Source organism: Pteropus vampyrus, unplaced genomic scaffold, assembly GCF_000151845.1.
Source record: "Pteropus vampyrus isolate Shadow unplaced genomic scaffold, Pvam_2.0 Scaffold545, whole genome shotgun sequence".
Taxonomy (NCBI): domain Eukaryota; kingdom Metazoa; phylum Chordata; class Mammalia; order Chiroptera; family Pteropodidae; genus Pteropus; species Pteropus vampyrus.
The window spans coordinates 408966-425288 of record NW_011889326.1 but is presented as its reverse complement, the minus strand read 5'-3'; the positions used below and the strand labels follow the sequence as shown (position 1 = coordinate 425288).

The 16323-nt window shown below is 33.8% G+C and overlaps 1 protein-coding gene across 5 annotated transcripts in view; it reads right to left on the bottom strand.

Moving 5' to 3' along the window:
* The window catches only part of USP15 (ubiquitin specific peptidase 15), a 113478-nt gene extending 101549 nt beyond the window's left edge, over positions 1 to 11929 (bottom strand). For 3 of the 5 annotated variants that reach the window (XM_011383839.2, XM_011383840.2, XM_023525269.1), the window contains exon 1: positions 11771 to 11929. In XM_011383839.2, coding sequence (XP_011382141.1) covers positions 11771 to 11859 — 89 coding nt within the window. In that variant the 5' untranslated portion in view covers positions 11860 to 11929. Of the gene's footprint in view, positions 1 to 8720; positions 8864 to 11770 lie in introns of those variants that run through there. The other 2 variants (XM_023525268.1, XM_023525267.1) reach the window with 2 other exon arrangements.
* Positions 11930 to 16323: the final 4394 nt, after the last annotated feature.

Here is a 16323-nt window from a genome sequence, read left to right as displayed (position 1 = left end):
CAAGACTAATATTTTTGTTCCAGTGTTTCGGGTTTAATTTCCTTCTGCCTCCTTGGAAACTTACTCCATTAATAGCCCCTGTCTCTATGTTTCTCTCTGTATCCTTTCTCTCTTTTTTCTTTCTCCACTCAGCTTATTAAAAGGGACAATTCTTTCCTCCTTTTCTCCCAAACCACTTCCCATTTCACATACTTATTTCCTCCTCTATCCACTCCCATTTTTCTGATTTGTCTTTGCAGCCAAGCTTATCCTTCTTCAAGTCTCACTTACTCTTCAACCTGGCAAACAGGTCTTCCTACCCCAATGGGCCCTCATAAGGGTCCTCACAAAGTCACCAATGACCACTCTAACAAACCCAAATGATCCATGACTTTATGTACTTTATCATTCCTTTTTAAAGTTAAACTCTGATTCTTTTTTTTTTTACAATCTTTTCTTCCTCTGCTTAAATGTTAGTATTCCACAGAGCTGTTATCTAATTTCTTCTTCTACTGTTCATCCTTTCCAACGATATTGTAATTCAGACCACTGATTCCAAAATCTGTATCCCAAGGCCAGTTCCCAAGTTCTTGAGCCATATTTCCAATTCCTACTAGTCCATGTCAACTTGGATTTATCAGACATTTCAACCTCGAGTTATCAATCATCTCACCTTCAAATGTACTCCTTCTCTAGTATTCCTTTAATAAATGTCATCAGTAATTTAACTTCCCAAGCCAAAAACCAGATTATCCTATATTACTCCTTCACCCCATAACATCTAGTAACCAAATCTGTACTTCTCCACTTCATTCTCAGAAAAGTACCTTAGTTCTGTACTTCCCATTCTCCATCATTTTTTCATGCCACAGATTACAGTAATAGCTGCTCAACTGTTTGTGCTTTAAGTGTGCTTGCTTCCAATTTATCCTCCATTCTGCTGCCACAGCCATTTTAAAAACACAAATATGATCATGTCACTTCTCTGTTTAAAATCCTAATTCACATAACAGAATATAAATGCTTTATATTTAAAGTTTTTTTTTTTTTTGTAGAAAGTTTTTTCACCTTAATTTATCATTATAGTAACTTTTCCCATCTTTTTCTTTATTTAGCTGATGGGGAAACCAACACTCAGACAGGTTATGTAACTTACCAAAATCACACACTACTACTGAGTATGCAGGGTTTGTTTTCAGTATGTACTCTCTAGTTTTCAGACTCTAAAGTTCAATGCTCTACTATATTAAACTTAATTTTAAATCTCTTTTATTTAACAAAGACCTAAATATGTAAGATACCTAGTGAAATCATACATCATATTCCCTGGTTCTCTTTATAAAGTAGAAGGATATCATAATGTTATTATCAAATAATAAATAAGAATTAAAATACTTAAAAAGGCACAGTCTAGCAATTTTTATCCATTTTACTTACAAAGAAAATAAGTATTTTCAAAGTCGGGAATCTTTGAAAATATTAAATTTTTGCCTATCAGTAACTTAGTAGTAAAGCCTAAGTGTCCACTCTATGCCAACATGAGTCATGTTTTCACCTCAATTAAGACTATACAAAAAAATAAACACTATCTTTTAAAAGTTTTTCTAGAGTTATGGTAAACAATACATTGTGGATGAAATTTTTCCATATCCAACCTCAATTACTCATGATGATTTTTGCTTATAAATTTTCTTACCTGCTGAAATCAGATGAGTAGCTATGAATTCTAAACTTACTGTAGGAAAAAATACTAGACCAAAATTCTTTTTCTGACATTACTTGCTGTGAGGTCTTAGTTACTCAGCACTAAAACCTTTGGAATGCTCATCTTAGAAAAAGAAATTCATTCATTCAAAATATATTTATTGGAGGTGTACTATGTATATGTTATCCCATATGAACAGGTGGTTAGCAAAATAGGCAAAGTCCCTATGTTCATGGAATTCAGAGCCCAGTAAAAAGAGTATGTAATTAAGATATGTAGTAAAATAGTGTGGTAAGTGCCATGAACGAAAAGTACAAAGAGCTATGAATAAAGGAAAACCTCCTTAAAAAAAGTAACATTTTGGCATATGAATAAAAGTAATTTCAAGAAAAGTATGAAAATAAAACTATAAGCCTGTGCTAGGGCCAGAACAATGTAGGGAGTTTGGTAAATTGGAGGAACTTACTAAATGCTTTTGGAGTTTAAGACAAGGGGAGGAGGAATGCTAGATAAGGCTGGAGAAGTACATGGTGGGTGGGAGAAAAATACTATGCTGTGCCTTTAAGGTAATGATAAGGATTTTATCCTAAACACAATGAAAAACCATTGAAAGCGTTTTAGAAGGGAAGAGATATGATCTGATTTTACATTTCCTGAAGGCCACTGGGATATTTCACAGGATTCCTGAGAGGATCAAATACATGTGAAATGATTAGTAAGTCAAAAGCTTACATAAAATTATGTTATGAATACTTTAAAAAGTCTAAATTGTATGGTGCTAAATATTCTGAAGGCATCAAGAAAGATAATTTGTATTGTGGTCTATAAAGAATAATTTTTCAATGGCTCAAGAGGCTGAGTTAATTTTAGTACCCCAAATAAATCTGAGTTAATTTTAAGACAGTCTTCAAATACAGAAAAGCTACATTAAGTACTAAAAAGATGAGATTTTCTTTTTATTTCCTTTTCTTTCTTTTTTTCTTTTTTTGTGCTGAGGGCAGGGAAAAGATAGGAGTTTCAAAAGTTGTTTAGCATTTGTACACACACTAGAAGAAAATTTAAGAAAAATACATAGGGGCCAATAAATGATTCATAAATAGTTCTACCAGGGAAATGAGGAAAACCCAATAGCATTTAGGAAACCAGAGTGCTAGTGAATGTAAATGCATAGTTCCTTTTTTTTCTTTTGATTAGTGTATGTTTATGCTGACAACTTTCAGATAAGCAGTTTCTGCTTAATTGCCTAATACTGTCATAAATATAATGTTATTTTTTTAATCCAACCTTTTTCTCTGCAAAGTAGACGTAAGAGTCATTCTTTTACAACTAAGAAAATACACAAAAATCGCAGCCTAATCCAACGTACCACACTTAATCTCAGAACAATATGCATAACTATCTCATACAAAATTAATAGCATAAACAATTCTGGATGTTAATCTGCTCTATGATTAATCCTCTCATTTAATGAAATACTATTTAAATTACATTAAATACCAATTGCATAAACCATTTTAATACTAAAGGAAATATTGATAGTATCTAGTAGTTTAAATCGTTATAAACCAGATATTTCACTGAATTTTTTTTAAGTATCACAAACTAAAACTCAGAATGTCACTGTTGCAGTAAAACTTAACCAAAGAAAGCTATGAAGTTCTTTTAAATAAACAAAAGGCTTGGTTAATCATCCCTTTATATCTTAAGTTTTAGATTTCAACAATTTCCAACTATTTTCTGCTCTGTACATTAAATTCATCAGTTAGCATAACTTGTTTTTATGACCTCTTTTTACATCTAAACTAAGAGACAAATAAGGAACTCAAGAAAGTAGACTAGTAAGGTTGTGAAAATGGAAAGAAAACTCACAGAATCAGAGGAGATTTTGCAAATTATCTATTGGATAATGAACCTGTATCTAAAATACATAAAGAACTCTTAAAACTCAATAAAGAGAAATAACAAAATTAAAAAACTGGCAAAGGATCTAGACAGACATTTTGCCAAAGAAGATAAACAAATGGCCAATAAGCATATATGAAAAGATGTGCAACATCATTAGCCATTAGGGAAATGCAAATCAAAACAACGAGATACTACTTCATATCCACTAAGATGGCTATAATGAAAAAAAAGAAACAATAACAAATGCTGACAAGAATGTGGAGAAATCAGAACCCTAATGCACTGCTGGTGGCAACATAAAATGGTGCTGCTGCTTTGGAAAAGGGTTTATCAACTCCTCAAAAAATAAAACATAGGGATCCAGCAATTCCATCCCTAGGTATACACCCAAGAGAAATGAAAACTTATGTCCACACAAAAACATGCACACAAATGTTCACAGCAGGTTTATTCGTAACAGCTAAAAAGTATAAACAATTCATGTCCACAACTAATTATGAATAAATTCAATGAGTTATGTCTGTACAATGTAATATAACTTGGCAATAAAAAGTGAAATATTGATGTATACTACAATATGGATGAACCTAAAAAACACTATGTTGAGTGCATGAAGCCAGACACAAAAACCACATGTACTATGATTCCATGTATATGAAATATCCAGAATAGGCAAATCTATGAAACAGAAAGTAGATCAATAGCTGTCTACAACAGGGGAAGGTGGGGAGAAATTGGAGGATTAATAGGTATGGGGTTTCTTTTAGGGATGATAAAAATATTCCAAAGCTGATTTCAATGATGGTTGCACGACTCCGTGAATATACCTAAACCCAATGAATTGTACACATTAAGTGGGTGAATTGTATGATATGTGAATTATATCACAATAAAGTTGTTATATTTTAAGGCGGGGAGAAGGAGTGGAAGGATCATAGATCTGGATGGGATTATTAGGAATGATTTTACAGAGACTGGTTTTGAGTTAGGTTTTGAAGTAAGTGAAAGTCAGGAATAGTAAAATGTACTTGAAATAATATGAATGATGTGTAAAGCCCTGTAATTCAGGAATAAGAAAATAATTTCCAGGAAATGGCAACCACCATCTGTATCAAAGCAGAGCTATATTAGATAGAAATGAGACTGCTAAGACAAGAATGCTAAACCTAGGAGACCCAGAAACTTCTATAGGTTCCTCATATGGATAGCAGATGAACATGGTGTTTTACTAATGTGACAAAGCTGTCACTTCTTGATTTTAATACTTCCAAGTATTTGTTCCTCCAAAAGCTGTTTCCATAATGTGGCTATCACTCTATCACTCACAGGCAGTCAGTAGTTTAAAATGCAGGCTTTTAGAGTTGACTGCCTAAGTTAGAATCTTTGCTCTACTACTGACTGAATACATGCCCATGTGCACTTACTTAACTCTGTACCCCAGTTTCTGTAATTGTAAAATGAGAATACTCACTAACTTCTTACATGTCAAAAGCTCTTAACATAGTAAATGAGTGGTAACCATAGCCAAAACTACATGGTACATATAACTACTTAGCTATACCTCTCCTGACAATCAAACGTTTCTTTAGCTTAAAATCCATTCAAATTTATGAATATAAATTTTCCATCTATATCAAAGATAAATCTCTTAATTAAACGGTTATACTTTGTCAAGCTGTTAAAGCATATTGTTAAATAATATAAAGCAATACAAATTACCAGGTCTCTTTTACCACAATCATTTTCACTCTTTTCATTCTTTTTCTCTTTTTATTTATTTATTATTATTTTTATAATGGTGCTATTGGTTAACGAAATCCAGTAAGTTTCAGGTGTACAATTCCCCATATCATTCTTAATCTTTTTGTTTTTTACTAAAGGAATTTGATGCTCTTTTCACTCAAGTAATTTTGTCTCTAATGCTCCCAGGTTTTTAATTTACCTGACTCTAAAACTTGGAATAGGCTGCCCTCAGAGCCACTCTTGGACTTGCTTGTGAGAGCCTTTGACTTCTTTGACAAATGAAGTCCTTTCTACAGCTACTTCTGCTAAACGATTTACCTTAACAGTAAAAAATTATCCATTAGTGGAAGGAAGAGTTAGCATTCTTAAGTCTCCTCCTCATGGAGAAGAAAAAGTAGTCATTACCATTCTTTTCCTTTTGGAGAGCTGTAAGGAAACCATGAAGAATCTTACTGATGGAAGCAGTAAGAGTTCTACACATAATGACATAAGGCTAATCCCACAGAAGTTTTCTATCTTTTATTACCATATGACTTTCTTTACTCCTTTATGAGGAGCCATTTTTGATTGTCCCCTCAGATACATCATTTTAATCTGTATCCAAAACACTAACTCCACTCTCTTCTTTAAAGACTATATGGAGTAAGAATCTGGAGAAATGACTTCAAAGGCATAAATGTGAGAAACAGAGTGTGAACTACAGTGGTAACTGAGAAATAACTAAAGATATAAACTGAAATGACATTACTCAAGGAAGAAAAAAAACTAGCAACTGTTGAAAAATTCTATATGGGTACAAAGGAATAGTTTAATAGTTTAATGACTTAATGAAATATTATTTGAGTTATGTTTGATTAGTGATAGCATAAAACATTTTTAATACTAAGAAAATATTGATATATCTAGTATTTTAAATTATAAACCAGGTACTTAAACTAGTTCTGAAATCATCAAATGTCTATAACAAGAAGTGAATAAGAGCACTTATTTTAAAGGATGCATAAGTAAAGCATTTAGAATAGTGGCTGGCACAGAGTAAGCAATCAATAAATGTTTACTAGTAGTGGTATTATCACTTGCAAACCACATACAAAACTGATTTAAGATTCCTTATATATAAGAAAGGAACATACATACATATTTTAATCCTTACTTTGAGGATCAAAACAGATAACGTATGCAAACATATTTCTCAACCTTCCTCTATTTCCCTGCCAATAATACCTGATATTTCAATTCACTTTTATGAAAATCATGACATTAATAAAGTGATTCTCAAAAGAAAGAAAAATAACTCTAAATTCATGTAATAAAATGGATATATCTAATGACTAAGACTGAAAAACTGATTGTTCCATTAGCAGTGATGCAACTTGAACGGTTAGCTTTCAGGAAGTGTTATAAAGGTATCGAGACAATTATGTATTTTCCACTGTCTTAATTCAAATGTCTTTAGACTGAAATTTTACTAAAAAAGTTATTTCTGAAAAAAAGAATCAGTTGGTAAACATGGAACATAACATACCAATCATGTTTACATTTTCTGGGCTGGGTTGTTCCTATGAATTCATGAAGAGAGGCTTATGTAATTGTGGCTTACTGTAACCTAGCATTTTAAAAATACAGGTAAAGTACTAAAACAAAATATCCTACAAGCTCTTACTATCTGCTTGATGTGTTATTTCTATAAAACTATATGAGAAGGAGCCATTTGGCCTTTAACAAAAGTTTATGATTACTAATAAACAAAATCCAAAATCTCAATAATAAATGACTTAAGTTTCTTTTGTTTAATGTATTTTTGGATCAAAATACATCTTCGGTTAGTTACCTATTAATTTTTAAACATTTTAATTTCCAGAAACAAGTTATTAAGATTTTTTACACATTCTATCATATCTAAAAAGTCACAAGAAACAAGTGGGGGATAAAATGGTAGAATTGTGCTACTAAAATAAAATAAACTCCATTTAAAGATTTTTAAAATGTCAATTTTTTTCTTTTTAAAGTGAAACTACATTTTAAAATGCATCTTTAAAATAAAAGGCTGTGTAGTACAGTGATTTGGGGGCCTGAATTAAAATCCCAGACTACCTGGGTTCAAATCCCGGATATACTATGGTGTGAACACTTCTGTAAGCCTAGTATTCCTATTCTGTTAAGTGTGAATTATAACATTCTAGTGCCCTAAAATTGTGGTGATAATAAGTTAACATATGTAAGTACTTAAAATAGCATCCGAGCACAATGTTTTTAAATGTAACATTATAGGTCTTTTTTTTATTATATATATATGTGCATATATATAATAGCTGTCAGAAAACTATTTGGTAAAAAGACCATTTATTTAACACCTTATATGTGTTAATGGGAAAAATGATATGATTTAGAAAAAAGTAAAGCCTGAATGTCACTAAACAGACAAATAAAATCACTGACTAAAGCTCTTAATCATCTTGGCTAAACAATGTACACTAATTTTGGATTTACTAACAACTTGGAAGTGATTTAAAAACATATTAAAAAGCTTAAATTAGGAAAAAAAATGCTTTTCTAGATTTTAAGTAATTAAAATGTGAAAATATGCTTTAATGTCACTACTTCTGTCCTTATTTGTACCAATTTGCCAACCCTAAAAAGTAGTTTTGCTTTCTGGTTTCAGTTCCTGAAAATGATATAATTATATGTTAGTGGTAAACACTTTGGCATAACTAAAATTAATTTTAACAGTAATAGTAATATAAAATTTTCTTTAGGAAACATACTAAACAATTTGGAGTTCATATTGATTAACATTGTCCCTTTACATTATTAACTGATTTGTGATTATAAGGTTATTCTCTGTTAGTGTGAATGAAAGTTGTACAAACATAAGGGACTATATAAAATAAAGCCTCAAAGATTTCTAAGTTAAAGAGCAGGTGTGGAAGGAAAGCTCTAAAACTGAAATCGATGTCTCCTATTGAAAAAAAACTCATTGATTTGATAGACTATTCCTTGGCAATTTATTGGAACAAAAATACCATACACATTTAAATGACTCTAAATACAAATTAAGTTACTCTCCAAAGTTACCTTAAACCTATTGAGTTACGAGGGTTTATAAAAAAAATGATATGTAAAATTTAATTTGTGAAGTTGGCTATGTGTTACTATTGAACATACTCGCACTTAAAAATTAATGAAAACATTTGGCAAATGAATGAAACTTAATAAAAATGAGGAAATAAAGCAGAGGTTTTGATGATTTGTAGTTTAGTTTATTTCCTCATAATAGGACTATTTTAAAAGAAATCTCCAAAGAAAGTATTCCATAAACCACAACTTGTCTATAACTCATTTAATTACCACCCCCTTAACAAGGTTCCTCCATCCCTAATATACTTACATGTAATGTACTTTAAACAAATTTTCCTTTTGTCTCATCAGGAGAAACCACCATGTATTTGAAGATTAAGTTATCTCTCATTCATCCTAAGCTAAACAATTCTAGTTCCTTTATCCTTTTCTTATAGTTCCTAAATTCTAACAATCTTGTTCATGGTTTTCTGAATCTCTCCTTGGAGCTGAAACACAGATCAAGAAACAGCATTATGAGACTAGTGCTTTACTCTTTCTAGTGTAGATCAGTGTTACTTTCATACTTCACCTTTTTAAGAGATATAACTCTCTTGCATCAATTTTGACCTTTTGTCAGTATAAAGTCTAGTACCAAACATATCATAAAGTTTGTTCTTCCTCATCTCAGACTTATTTTCATCTCTAGAAAGTCAGTTTGCAGATAAAAATTATTCATTATTTACAAATAAACAGAAAAGCTAGCATCCATGCCAAATCAAATCTTTACCTTTAGTTACCAGACAACTACAAGATAGTCCTTATCTGCAAAGTGCTCACAATATAATTAATGAAATTTAGTCATTTTAATACATGTGACTACAACATCAAACATCAGTACTAAACTTTCAAGAATAACTTATGGTAAACTACCATTTTGTAATAGTCCAATCAGTCTTTCCAAAATGGTTTTAAACATATACCAAGACAATGTTCTGTTTGCATATGGCCCATTTAAGCCAAAAAACAGAATTTACCCAAATATCCATAAATGACTAATCCAAAGATTAAAAAAAAATAGTTAAAAAGAGAAATAACTTTTTAATGAATTAAAAACTAATTTTTAATGAGTTCAAAAAACATGAGCCCAAGTAACTAAACTATTAAATATCTTTACCAGTTCTATACTTGCGAATATTATCAAATTTGTACTTATCAAATTATTCTCTTTAAAACTCCAAATAAAACTTTTTGCTCTACATTATTTCCTTTTTAGACAGGTTTCTTCTGCTAACTGAAAGTGAACTGGCTCTACGTTATTTCCTTTTTTGACAGGTTTCTTCTGCTAACTGAAAGTAAACTGGTCTCTGCAACTCCTCAGAACCATCTTGCTCCTACATTTTTTTTTTCCTTAAAATAAGCAGGAAAATCAATGTGAGGATGAAAATTCTGGTGTTACCTAAATATCTGGGCTTCAGTCTCTTCTTCTTTAAAATCAAAGTACTGAAATGACTCAAATTTATGGACTTCCTGTATTTATTCTTTAAAATTATTTACAGTAACCTTGTCAAAAAACAAAAATACTTTCATTGGAAAAATACCAAAGTTTAATGCCCACAATAAATATATTGCTCCTATCACTCAGTAGTGTCAACAATACCAAGTATTATTCATTATACCAAAAATATAACATTAAAGAGAATATTCATATAAATAACATACATATTTTAACTTAAAGATTTCTGTTATAGAAATCCACAATTATCTTTTATGAAGTGGTAATAGGCTAGGTGAATTAACAATTTTTAAGTGTTCTTTAACAAACAATAGGAAGAAAGGACTGATTTCATCTTTAACAATCCAAAGGCCAAAGTAAACATCAGTGTGCTAGGAAATGTCCAAATTCTCCACAGTAATAAACATCTTAGGAACACTCCAATACGAACAATAACAATTATTAGATCGTTCACATTTTTTGCTGTAATGCAACAAGTATATGTTTACACTCCTAGAGATTACCATATAAACATAGTATGTAGCCTAACAAAGTAAAAAAAAAAAAGTACGACTTAGATCAAAGTACTTAAATTCAAGTCCCAAGTCTGCCATCTATTAGCTTACATAAAAATGATCCTAACACCACGGCATTTTATCAGAAGCAAATGGCAGTTATAAGAAGGTAACTCAAATTTAACGTTATCTCACAAACAGAAAATCTCTTACAATACTTCAGTGAATCAAGATAAAACCCCTATAATGACATTATTCTTGTCCATTTCATAGATGAAGAGACTAAAGTACAATGATTTAAATTAACTTTCCTCAAAATCATACTGCAAGTTAAGTGGTGAAAATGGTGACTTAATTCAGGTCTAAATCTTATGCTCCTTCCACTCACTCATACTGGAGTACAGGAAAAAACACTGTAAATTACATACCACTGTTATGCTGACTATGGGAAGTAAAAATAATGTTTATTACAATAAAGAGGCACCTTATCTTTCCTAATAAACATGGCACTTTATGTTACTCATTCATTTATTGAAGTTATTCTGGATACCACTTGATATGGCCAATGAGTATTAAAATCTCCATATCAATATATTAAATATACCCTTTGGTATTTTATAAGTTTGTATATCAGCAAGTGACTTAAGCCTCATGTGGACTTATCGACTTCTTGCAGGCCTACGTTATCCTTCAAACATGAGGGAAGGCGGGCACTTCTAAGAAACGCTGCCGGTTTCTACCAAGCCTCTACTAAAGCACAAGACCACGTGGTATTTCTCATAAGCCTAAGGTTCTCTACTCCTTCCTCTCCCTCCTTCTGACAAGGAACTAAGGTTTCCTTCTCTTAAGTGGCTCCCTGACACACGCCACCTGTGCAGTACAAACCACAAACATCCTGCAGCCTTCCTCCCGGAAAAATACAAGAATCAGAATAATAGGGAACTTGGATGCCGACAATGCCGGGAAAGGAAATGACTGGAGAAGTAAACCGGGTGAGATAGTGATAAGCCGCGGGACCACGACCTGTCAAACATTAAGAAATTCACGCAGAACGACTGTAACCTAACGTTCGGGAAGGCCTGAGGTGGGAGCGGCACTATGGGAGGAAGGAAGACGAAAAGAACTATGCGAGTCGCCGCCGCCGCTCTCCACAAGCCTCCCAGCCTGTCCCGACCGGCCACGAACCCTGGCCCTCATCTCGGGTCCAATCTTTGCTCCAACATTTCCGGAGTGGCCAAAATCCCGCTGCCCGGGGCGGTCGTCGCCGGACCTGCCCGCACCTGTCACCAGCGAAAGACACCAGCCCGCAGCTCCCGCCCAGTTCTCCACCATCCTCCGGCAACCGCGGCCACCTAAACCCCTTTCCCTCACCAGGTGTCCCCTTTCCGGAGCGAGGTTTTGAGCAGCGCCGCGATGTCAGAGCGCTGGATGTCCAGATCCGCCGCTCCTCCTTCCGCCATCTTCTTCCACTAGCGGTAGCGGAGGCGGCAGCGACGGCGGCGGCGGCACGCCCCAGAGCATTGTGGGAACGGCGTTTCGTGGCCCCTCCCAGTCGGCGGGTCGAAACCAAAGGAGACGTAAGTGGGGGGGTTGCGCCTGGGCACTAGCTTTGGCCCTGGGGAGGACTGAGTGCACTGCCGTGGTCTGCTGCCCCCCACCGGTCCCCGCTCGTCCAGCATCTCGCCTTGGCCTCCTCCGGTCCCGGGACCACCTGGTTTTAACTGTTCTCTGTGGATCCTCGGTCCTCTCTCGCTTGAGAGGTGCTACCGCCTCGTGCGTCCCCGACTTTTGCCTTTTCCTCCCTCTTTCCCACAGGCGCCTGAAAAACCATATTTGCGCATTCACTCATGCTCGAGGGAAGGGTACGGTGGGGTTGGGGGTGTGGGGACGGCTAAGATATAGCAGAAATTTTAACAGCTCCGTGACTAGCCTTTTCGTTGCTAGTCACAGAACCCAAGCTCCGTTTGGCCCGAACAAAGAACAAGCCGAAACAGAACGCTTTGCCGCAAAGCCCTTCCTGGGTTGCTTCCTGCGCTCCTGCTGTAGGTGGAGAGCTTTTATAGGCTCTTTGTGACGCCTCCCCAGACACACCCAGACAGCTAAAGATGCAGTGAAAAACAAGTTCTAGTTTCTCTGTGAACATGGTATAAAATTTGTATGGAATAATGCGAGGTACCAAAAGAAAAAAACTTGCAAGAAACCTTCTCTCTTGGATGTCATAAAGTAACATTTTATTAGCCACAACTTCCCTTGGTGCGTTACCCGAAACTATATAATATCAGATTTTATTTGAAACCAGTTATTACAAATGGGGAAATTGAGTCTCTCAAAAATAAAACGCCAACGTTACAAAGTAGAGAGACAAGCTTATAGCCCAAGTTCCAAAGCACACTCATTACTTAATGAAATCCCTAACTGAAATATAAACTGGGCTACGCTGAATCCATCTTTCTTTTTTTTTTTTTAATCTTGCTACACGTGGTGGCTAGCACAGTGCTACCTAACATATAAAAAAAAACTAAATCTCTGTTTAATAAAAATTGTGGCAAAACTAGGTATTTCTAAGCATGATGATGTACACCATGACAACGATTTTACTTTAAGATAAGACGTAAATGATATGAGAAGTCTAAAAGATGGATAAGAATTCCTGCATGATCTCCTTTGTTTACTTCTTTTTAATGTCTGCATGAATTTATTTGGTGGGAATGCAGTAAAGATGGGTGTAATTATGCTAGTAAAAATACTGGACCCTTTCAAATTAAAGTAGTATATATTGGTATTAAGATTTGTGTATATCAGCATTATGATTGCTTATTTCTTCATAATAATATTATTTTCCATTATCCTGTCATCCTTGATTTGAGAGTCTGAAAACATTCCAGTTAGTGCTTTTTCGTATTTATTTTTCTTTTGACAGGTTAAAAAATTAGAGTTTCTTTAACTGTGAATACCATGAAAGTGTCACATTTTCTCTCTTTTCCAGCCAATCTCTCAAAGAGAGCAAAGTAATTTTCCAAAGGCAGGCAACAAGACATGGGAAGAATACTGGAGTAATATGAATATGAGTTCAAACCTCAACTCAACCTATCTGCAAAGTATTTAACTTATTTCGATCATAAAAATGGAGATAGTAATACCTACCTTAAGGATTTTGATGAAGATCAAATTAAACAATGTGTATTTATTGCCTGGGACATAATATTAATGTTATGGATTAAAGTTTACTGGTGACAGGATGAATTGTATAGCATATAAATTATATCTCTAGCTGTTGAAAAAAATCATTACAGACTTTGAAAGCAAAACCATGCTATCATTTTATAAACATAACATAATTGAGAGGCAATGTCTCATGCACACTCTGCTGTTCAGTTTTCTTTCAAGAAAATGCATTTTCGAAATGTTGAAGCCTGTATCCATACAGCAAAGTAAAATAACCTTTTTTTCATTTGTACCATATTCAAGGCAACGAATTAACTTGATATAGATGTGCAAGTTCAATGTCAGTTTGTATTATACATCAGATTTATAAGGTCATTTTGTAGACCTAACTAGTTGCCTTCAGAGTCAGGAAAGAAATAATAGTTATAGTATTTTATTTAACAAGCACTTAAAGAGTACCAAGCCCTCTTCTAAACACTTAAAGTATTAACTCGACCATCATAGCAACCCTATGAGATATTATTATTATTGTCATTCTGTAGATAAAGAGTTGAGTCAGATGGCAGAATCCAAATTTGAAACCAAACAGTCTAGCTCCAGAATCTAGAAGTTTTGAATAAGTTTTTATTTTTCTACTATTTTTTATTTTTCTATTTTCAAGACCTTTATGATCTTGATTATAGCAATCAACTTTCTAATGATCTAGTTTTGGGAAATTCTGCTTATTTGACTTATGCTTCTTTTACTCTCAATTATGAAGAGAAATAAGATATTGTTCACAAACACTAAATTGGTTAAGGTTCACACCTCTACTGAATAAGTAAGTAATTAATGCTAAATGTTACTTTCCTTTGATTCACACAGATAACTGAATATAAGCCAGGGGTTTTATCTGCTTATTTGGAATGAGTGTCTTCATTGATGCTTGCCTTAGTTAACTTTGTAAGAACGTACTATTTGCGTGGTGACTGTCATTAACTTCTCAGACTCTCTGCACCTTTCTTGACTGTTAAAAACTTAACTTACAGCCTTATGAAGGGAAAATAAGCATACTGAATACTTAAGAAATTAGGCATGATATGAACAAAGTGCACCTTATATAAAGGCAGAGTAGTTTTTGAAATTAGATACTATAGGAAGGATTTCTTGATCTTCCAAATAATTCCCTTCTCTGCTCACTGATTTTAAATGATCCCTTTTCAGAAACGTTCTTGTACTCAACAATTAAGAGATAGAACTTCAAATGTAAACGCTCCAAAGACAGAGTAAGGCTTAAAACTAAGATATCAAATGAGAACCGGTTTTTAGCCTGAGATGGACCAGAGAAAGAAGAAAAAGCGCTGCATTGTTTAATAAAGCTGAATGGAAGAAAGTACAAAGGAAAATTCCAAGACAAGCTTTGCCTACTTCACAATTTTGTTTGGTGCTGGTTACATGAGTCTAAGGAAAAATCTGCCAGAAAGAGCACATACCCTGAAAGAAAAATGATTGATGACTTAGCTGTCTATTTCTCAACTCTTCCTAACTTTGGTCTTCAGAAACCAGTTTCACTTTTTCTTTTCACCTTATGCTTCCTCTATAGTTATTCCTTTTGATAACCTCTACACCCCACCCACCCCCCGATTTCATTCACCACTCTAAACCCTTCGTGCTTTTCTCTTTTGTAATTTTATAAGTCCCTTCTCCCTTCACTAGCTTTCTGAACAGCTAAAAGGCAGTGGAAAGGTGGAGGAGTAGTACAAACACCAAAACAGCAAGCGTTTAATTTGTTAATGATATTTTGAAACTTGAGATATCAATAAAAATTTTAAGTGCCGCAATGCAATTTTTAAAACTTAAAAAAAAACTAAAGCCTTCTTATTTCAGACAAATGTTAGATCCTGAGAAAAAGAAAGAAAAAGTAGTGAAATGAATACAGTGTCTTGGACAAGGGAGCGTATACTTGGATTTTGACTCTGGCTCAGTTCCACTAACTAGCTGGGTAACTCTGGCCAAGTTATTTAATCTCTGTGAGCATTAGCTTTCTCATTATAAAATAAGGTGATCAGACTCTTTCAGGGCTGAAATTCAAATACCTGCAAGGGTTAGATATAGTTAATGTAAATGGGTGGAGAAAATCTGTTGTAAAATAGTAAGGAGCATGGTACTGGCATAAAAAAAAAAAACAACCATAAATTGATCAATGGAACAGAATAGAGAGCTCAGAAATAAATCCACGCCTATATGCTCACTTAATATATGACAAAGGAGGTAAGAATATATAATGGGGGTAAAGACAGTCTCTTCAATAAATGGTGTTGGGAAAATTGGACAGATACATGCAAAAAAAAAAAAACTGGACATTTTCTTCAACTGTATACAAGAATAGACTCAAAATAGATTAAAGACTTAAATGTAAGACCCGAAACCATAAAACTTCTAGAAGAAAACATAGGCATAAACTCTCTGATATTGCTAACAGTAATTTCTTTTCAGATACATCTCAGGTAAGAGAAACAAAAGAAAAAATAAACAAATGGGACACGTCAAACTAAAAAGTTTTTGTACAGCAAAGGAAACTCAACAAAATAAAAAGACAACTGAGTGAATGGGAGAAGATATTTGATTATGATACATCTGATAAGAGGTTAATATCCAAAATATATAAATATATAAAGGACTCATACAACTCAACAAAAAAAACAAACAATCCAACTAAAAAATGGGCAGAAGACCTGAACAGATATTTCTCCAAAGAGGAAATACAGATGGTAAATAGA